This window comes from Toxotes jaculatrix, chromosome 1 (genome assembly GCF_017976425.1).
Source record: "Toxotes jaculatrix isolate fToxJac2 chromosome 1, fToxJac2.pri, whole genome shotgun sequence".
NCBI lineage: Eukaryota > Metazoa > Chordata > Actinopteri > Toxotidae > Toxotes > Toxotes jaculatrix.
Genome location: NC_054394.1, coordinates 240001 through 248412, shown reverse-complemented (window position 1 = coordinate 248412; position 8412 = coordinate 240001). Strand labels below are relative to the sequence as shown.

Genomic DNA, 8412 nt, shown 5'->3' with positions numbered 1-8412 from the left:
AATGTTAGCGTACATGAATCATGTGACTTAAACATTACTGGTCATTTCCAGTGAGGAGAGGAAAACATTAATAATGTGTGGAGCAATGAGGAGACTGTAACCTTCCTATGACCTGTGAAGACGATAGGATGGGTGTGATGTGCGTTGTCCTGCTGGACCTGGTCAACAGTCTTGCAGCAGCATTCTGGACCATTTGGAGATGGTCCAGAAACAACTTGCTGAGGAAGGTGAAAAGGGAGCTGCAGTAATGTGGATAATGTGAATAATCATTTGTAGCTCTGGTTGTGATACAATAGACCTGAGCTTTCCAATGTTTCCTACATGGAAGAAACATGAACGGGCTAAATATTGATATGATCATATACAACACCAAGATTTCTAAGATTAGATTACAGCTGAAAAAGTAAAGTGTGTAACAGGATGAGATGTTTCATCTTTCATCTCCCAGTGCGAGTTTGCACCGTTTTGTTCACCTTGGTCCTCGTCAGCCTATCGCCACATGAGTCACATAAAAGGGTGCAGTGGCGATCTTGACCCTCTCTTGCTTTTTTAGCCGCAGGTTGCTGCTAACCTCCACTATCGCAGAGTGTACATGCGCTCGCTTCTCTCTTCCTCGGGTGATTGCACGTAGCCTGATCGAGGACTATTTGCTGGCTGCTTCGTTTGGCTTGGGCCTGGACTTTTAAAGATTGAATGAATGCATTGTGGGGTTGCTCTTCATTTAATGCCCCCATTCTCCTTGTTGTATTTAGTTAGTATGGATTTTGGGTTATTTTTTTGATTATTTTGTTTTCCTTATAGCTTTTGCTCCATTAGATTAGGTCATTTGGTTTATTAAATATTATGTTTAACCAGGTCCTGTGCTGGTTTATTTATTGTTTTCTTTTTTCCCTTTTTCTTTCTTTTCCTGTTTAATTTGTGATATTCTGTCATCCAATTAACCCTGGTATTCAGGTGGATTTTGTTTTTTGCTTTTTGGGTTTTGTTTTTTTTTTTTGTTTTTTTTTTGTGACTGTTTCTCCTGTCTGACAACAGTTTTATGTTATGTTTAGTTATTGATATTCTTAGTTGCTTTGGTTAATTTGTAAGCATTGGTTTATTGTTTTGTTTTTGGGTTTTTGTTTGTTTGTTTTTTTAGTGTTTGTATATTGGTTATTTGTTTTCCTGTTTTGGGCGTGACCCTGCTAATTTTATTTCCTTGTCCCCTTTTTTTCAGTGGTTGAGAGCTGAAGGTGGTGGCGGTTGTGGTGCCGCGTGGTGGTTTACCCCTCCTTCCTGTGTCCTGTGCTTCCCCTGGTCCTGGGTTCCTTTCACTACGTGTGCGTGGGTGTGTGTGGCTGGGGTGATAATTTTTGTATATTATTTGGGATCCCTCACCCCTCTCCTCAAGCTGGCCCCCCGGTAAGCCTCAGCCCTGATAAGGTCCCCCCTTTTTCCTCACGTCCCCTGTGTGTGAATGGTGCTTTATAGTGTTTTAATACAATTTTGAAATAAAGTGCATATTGATTATTGCCTTGCAACCACGTCTCTGCCCGTTGTAAAACGAACCTGGGTGCCTTGAAGTTGGTACAGTTGGTTATAACTATTTTCTTTGGTGAAATTCCCAAGGTGGTGTTGTCGGGCTTCTTAGGTTGCTTAGTTGGGTGTTGTGGTGACCTGCACCATCCGCTATCTGCTACCACCCCCCATCATATCTCTCTTGCTCGCCACAATTGCACATAGAAGCCCCATAATATGAAGCTACTGATTTTAATTTCTCCCCAGAGGTGAGGACGAACCCCTCAGATGGTTTGAAAGCAGCTGTCCTCATCGCCTTCAACTCCATTCACCCACAGCACAGATTTTATTAGCAAGCAAGTTAGCTTGGTTTTTGGTCTCTATAAACTCCTGAGAAAAAGATCTGGCTCTTAAGCTGCTAAATGCTCCACTACGTTCAGCAGCTGGTCTCTCACTGTGTCTGTCTGCTGTTTGCTGCAGAGCAGGTAGTGGACAGAGGCTTTTTAAAGTTTTTACTCTGAAGGCAGCTGCTGATGTGGCTGAAAATCATGACAGATGAAAGATGCTACAAAGCTCCTTAGAGCTGAGGAGAGCTGTAGGTTCGGATGATTATGTGACCCATATGAAATGTGAATCAGAGCAGCAGCATTGTATATATGATATATGATCTGACTGTGTTTATTATGGTACATTCCAACACCTGAACCTCAATGAGCGAAACATTCACTAATCATTTGTCATTATTGTAAAAATGTTTGCTCAGCACATTTATTGTATTACCCAGAGAGGCGATTCTTTGTTCCCAGTTCCCAGTGAAACTAGTTCAAACTCAGACACTGTGAATTGTGTATACTGTGTTGTTAATGGTGTTTTCTAAATACATGAACTGAAATATTAATGGTGTTGCTGCAGAAAGTTCTTCTTCACATTCTGCATTTTAACACATCCCCTCCTAAACACAGACATAATAGTGTGTCATAACCTTTCATCAGACTTCCCTCTGCAACTGTGTCACATTGAAAGCAAGTTTTCTTGTGTGATTTCATTCTCTGCCTGTGCATCTTGAATAATTAATTTGTCCAACAAGAGAGAGAGTCATTAATACATGTGACACACAGAGCAGCTATGATTTATTATAGCTTCTTGTTAATTGCACATGATAAATCACACACACACACACACACACACACACACACACACACACACACACACACACGTTTCATCTGCCACCAGCTTCTCCCAAACAAATACCAGTGTTTGACCTTGGAGTGAAAGACTAATGCTCAGGTATGTTTCAGCAACTTTTAGGGTTCAGGTTAGAAACAGGTTTAGGTTAGGGCTAGGGTTAAGGTACTAGGGAATGCATTATGTCAACAAGTGTCCTCACAAACATAGTAAGACCACAAAGTGTGTTTTTTGTTTCTATCCTTGATAGAGAAGTTTTGTAAGCTAGACATGACTCGTTTGTACTTAGCATAGACTGTATAAGACATGGACGTAGCACCCGTGACGTCACTCATTGGTTTTGGGGAGTCGGCCAAACCATGGGCATTTGAGCTGTGCCATCTTGGATTTTAGTGGGAGTGTACTTTCCATATTTGGTGGAGAAGCAGTTACTCTATGGGTCAGCCGGCCGAGAACCCAGCCACTAACCACTAGCCTAAGGCTAAACAGCTAATCAGCTAGGCTAACAAGCTAAGCAGCAGCTACACGCAGCTTTTTTAGACTGTAAAGTTGGCTATTTTAACATGGGGGTCAATGGAGAATTGCTTACTTCTGGAGCCAGTGTGTGTTACTTCACATGCAAGTTCAAGCATCAAGGCAGCTACTACTAACAACTTTTTATTGTGATTTAACTGACTCTCATTGAATTGAAAAAACAAAACAAAATCAACTGAAATGAAATTAATAAAATTATGTCAGATCTTCACCATGTACAACATAACATATACATATACGTATTAATAAAATGAGCAGAATCTATGTCTATGTCTATACAGTCTGTGTCTAGACTGTACCAAGAACCTGCCACAGTAAGATCTGGGAGAGGGCTTTTTGTTTGTATGCTTTGTCAATTTTGTAAGTTCATTTTAGAGTTAGTTGGTTTCTGTTTAGTTATGGTATTTCTGTCCATCCCTCATTTCTATTAAATGGTTTAACCAGCCAGTATAGACACTGACCAAGTACTTTATTAGGAACACCTGTACACCTGCTTCTTCATGTAATTATCCAGTCATCCATTCATGTGGCAGCAGTACAATGCATGAAATCCTGCAGATAGACGTTAGGAGGTTCAGTTAATGTTTATATCAAACATTAGAATGTGGAAAAGTGTGATCTCAGTGACTTTGATCATGGCATGATTGTTGGTGCCAGAAATACAGAGAGAAATTTAACTCAAAATGGTCACAAATGTGTATCACATGATACACAAATAAGATTTACAAAATTACAATGGTGCATCATTTTCAGCACACACAGATGTGTGTTCTAGTCTACACACAAATACAAACAATTTAAACACTTTACACAGTTTTACAAATGCACAGATTTTTAACTTCAACTTCACATCTGATCAGTGAAATCATAAAGAGCATTATCCATGCAGTAACTCAAAATGTCCAGCAGAGGGAATAACAACAATGATCTCTGACAGTGCTGCTTAACAGAATTCACACAGCTGGTTGTGACAAACTCAAAATGTGTGTGCATTGGCTGTGCTCTGTGTGTTACACATCATACTTCCATTGTTTTGTGTGACACTCAGTGGTGCTCATGTTTGGAATAATTTGGCCCACATGTCCTCCTCATTCCTTCAGTGAGTCCGGTCCTTCACCTCTCCACACCTCTGCAATAAAAATAAAATCCTTTAACAACCAAATGTTATAGCTCTCTCTCTCTCTCTCTCTCTCTCTCTCTCTCTCTCTCTGTGTGTGTGTGTGTGTGTGTGTGTGTGTGTGTGTGTGTGTGTGTGTGTGTGTGTGTGTGTGTGTGTGTGTGTGTGTGTGCAGGCATTTGACCAATGAGTCACCTACCTTCACAAACAGTACTGACAAGGTCAGTGCAAGGCTGTCTAAACAGTAACCAAGCCACTGGGTGAAGGACCTGAAAGTTAAGTGTCTAAACTTTGTAGAAAGAACAATATCAGGTAAAAGTCTGATCAACTCACAGAGGTTCGACCTGAGATCACGAAATAGTTCACACAACACTTTCCTAAATGAACATGTGCACATAATGTCATAGACACAGTATACAGTGCGTGTGATGTCAGTTTGTCACACTCAGTGTTCAGAATAAAACAGCTGAGTAATGACCTCACCTGTGAGCTCCTCCCCATGAACTCTGGACAGATGTTCTTGTCTGTCTGCTGAACAGTCAGATGTGCCCTCTTTCTCCTCTCAGCCGCAGACAGAACATCACAGCAGTGAGTAATAAACTCTACAAAGACATGTAGCTCCAATTTCATGGTTGAACAAAATATACACTGGTATGATGAATTCAGTGATTAGTGCTGGTTAGTGTGTGGTAAACAATATTTTACATGATTGATGAAAGCTTTTTGGACTTAAATTCTTGGTGAGGGTAAAGTTGTGTCTTCCATGTTAATCTTCACCTATGTGGGCTCATGGGATTGTTAGAGCTTCGTGGAAATAGTTTGAGCATTGATTCCATATCCTTGATGTCAGACGGCGGCTTCCTCCACTAGTTGGACAGTTGGTCACACTTGTCCCTCTTTTTCAGCAGGTAGTGGCACTTTTTATTTTTTCTAGTTACACCAGGCACCGCACTAGTATCACCTAAATCCAAACTAGTCAGTTTTTACACACAAGTGGCCTCTGGACTAACCCAGTAATGCTGAAAGTCTCACTAGTTAACTAATGAACTGTATTGAAAGCCTTTTTAACATTTATTCCATATCCGGGATATCAACTTAAAATTTGCTTTACTAGTTAACCAGTAAGAGCAAAAATTGACGACTCGTTAAAAGCTGACCAAAGTTTCATTTCTCATTCTCCTGCTCCACCCTCTGATTGGTGGAAGTTACACCTGCAGCCCGAGAGAAAGACCTGCAGACACTAGTCAGTGCTGTACAAATACTGCAAACTCCTCTGAACCTGGCTGTTCTCAAACACCTAAATAGGTTTTACACAATTGTCGCCGAAGAGCATTGGCAATGTTTTTTAAGGGTTAAAGAACCACTTTAGTGATTACCTGCAGATTCTTAGTCTCAGATGTACACTTTGCACTGATGAGAAAATGTGAAATTAGGTTTTCTCCAGACCTGTTGTCTGTTTTTTCTTTATTTAACTGAAGAAAATTTTGACTGATTTGTGAAATGTAGATTAGTAGATTATGGACACAACTCAGATTGTCCTGTGAAGCAGAGATATAGAGTTGCTTGTAATCTGCATAGTGGCTGATAACCCAATGTACAGACAAATTACCAATTATGAGAGCTTTTTGCTTCTGTGCTGCGTTAATCTGCTGAGCACACAGTATCCATTAACTGTTCTGTAATCTGAATGCTGGCCCTGGCCCGGGTTTTGTACGCTGCATGTCCTTCTCCTCCTCTCCTCCATTCCCAGCTGTCTTCCTCCTTTTCCTCCTTTCATCCAGCCCGGCCATCAGCAGGAGGGTCCCCTATAGGAGCCAGATTCTGCTCAAGGTTTCTTCCTTGAGCAGAAAAGGGAGGTTTTCCTTGCCACTGTCACCTTAAGTGCTTGCTCTGGAGTCAGGCTCTGGGTCTCTGTAAAACGCTTTGAGACATTTTTGATTGTGGAAGGAGCTATATAAATAAAACTGAACTGAATGGAACTGAATTGAAAAGAATGAGGACCAGGACTAAACCCTGACAAACGCCACAATTAATATGTACTCTTTCAGAACACAATTTCACACTGCACAGTATTTACAGGAACTAGATACATTTCAGAGAAAATCGTGTTTTTAGCACCGGATTCTGCTCCTGCCATCACGTCACAGACTAAAAATTAGCCCACTTTCTTTCCCAAGTTTTTAAAGAAAATGTTGAAATTGCTCTGATTTCTAACAACAATGCCCCATCTTTTTTAGATATGTTTGATGTCTGGATCATGCTGTTTCTCCTCCTGTCAGGTAAATTGATGTTTCATTCAGATTTCATTTATGACTGATTTATCTATTAGCATCATTTAATCTGAACCTGTCACTCTCCCAACTCCCACAGGGGGGAGGGCATTCATGATCTACAACACCCAGCACAGCCTGTGTCTGGAAGACTCAGCTGCTACAGGTGAAGTCCTGCTGAAGAAGTGCAACCTGGACTCAGAGGGGCAACAGTGGGTCTGGATCGCTCAGGGAATGCTAATGTGTGTTGCATCATCCAGATGTTTGTCGGCCCAGCACACTGAGCCAGTCCAGACCTTGTCCTGCCAGGGAACAGATGTGGATACTGCAAGGTTAACGTGGGACTGTGACAGGGACAGACTGATCAGCAGGAACACGTCAATGCTCCTGTCACTAGATGGCCAACGTTTGACTCTGACTTACAACAGCAAACATTCAAAGTGGAGAGCTCTGGATGAGGGGGACATCTGCCAGGAAAAACTCCGTAAGTTGGGGAGGATTATAGGAACAGAAAGGGTGACTATTTGCAATAAGTCTTATCTCATCATAATCTATAATAATACATCATAATTTGTTTGTTGACTATATTTTGTATTGTTAATCTGCAAAGAAACCTGTAACAAAAGTTGTTAAATAAATGTAGTGTAGTAAAAAGTACAATATTTGCCTCTGAATTGTAGAGGAGCAGAAGTATAAAGCAGTATAAAATGGAAATTCTCAAGTAAAGTACACATAGCTCTTGAGTATACAGTATATACATAGTTACTTCCCATCACTGCAGATGATACACTCCAACATCATACATACTGTACTTTTATTGTACACCATTCTTAAAATGAAAGGGCTGAAACTGGACTTCTATATTGTAGAGAAGGGCTGTGTATGTACTTTCACTGTGTCCTCATCTGTCAGGAAATGTTACCTCATTTATTTTAATTGTGATTAATAAGCTGTAGAGGAAACTTTAAAGCTGATGTTTTATCAGCCTACACTTGATAAAGATAGTGGTGCATATTATATTATAGGTTAATGGAAGAAAACATCTTGAATCTGATCTTAGTTAAAGCTGCTGTAATCAATATTTACACATCAATAATGGATCAAATACACTATGTGTAATGTAAAAATAATTATTATTCCACTCTGCTCTCCTCAGTGTTTTAGCATTTTTCCTGTTTAGCTGTAGATGTACTATTCAGCATTGTTTTCAGCCACAGCAGCAGCTGTTTTCAGAGAAAAAGCTGTAGAAAGCCTCTGTCCACTACCTGCTCAGGAGCAAACAGCAGACAGACACAGTCAGAGAGCAGCTCGTGAACAAAGTGGAGCATTTAGTAGTTAAAGAGCCAGATATTTCCTTCAGGATTTGATAGAGATCAAAATATTTAATACTGGACACCAACACTACTCCAATCATGTAATCATATAATCATGTTTATAATGTTACTGAATACTACTATGTCTCCTAGCTGTCTCAGGCTGCAAACATATTTGCTAACAAGTTATCCATAACAACTGTAGAAGATTATGTGTTGGTGTTTTTAGCTTGTTTTACTGCCCCTATGTGGGAAAAAATGAATTACTCCAGTTTTAACAGACTTGCTAAAATGCCAGTGTTGTTGTTGCTTCATCCATCCATGTTCTATACCGCTTGATCCGTCAAGGTCGCGGGGGAGCTGGAGCCTATCCCAGCTGACTACAGGCGAGAGGCGGGGTATAACTTGGACTGGTCGCCAGTCAATCGCAGGGCTGACACACAAAGAAAGACAACCACACATGCACACACTCACGTCTAGGGACAATGTAGAGTAG

The 8412-nt window shown here is 40.6% G+C and overlaps 1 protein-coding gene across 1 annotated transcript in view; it reads left to right on the top strand.

The window, feature by feature from the left end:
* The first annotated feature begins 4838 nt into the window (after window positions 1-4838).
* Window positions 4839-8412, top strand: part of si:cabz01068815.1 (solute carrier family 51 subunit beta) — a 6106-nt gene continuing 2532 nt past the window's right edge. The window contains exons 1-3 of the mRNA XM_041030650.1: window positions 4839-4921; window positions 6571-6612; window positions 6704-7087. Of these exons, the coding sequence (XP_040886584.1) occupies window positions 6573-6612; window positions 6704-7087 (424 nt within the window). The 5' untranslated portion in view covers window positions 4839-4921; window positions 6571-6572. The remainder of the gene's footprint in view (window positions 4922-6570; window positions 6613-6703; window positions 7088-8412) is intronic.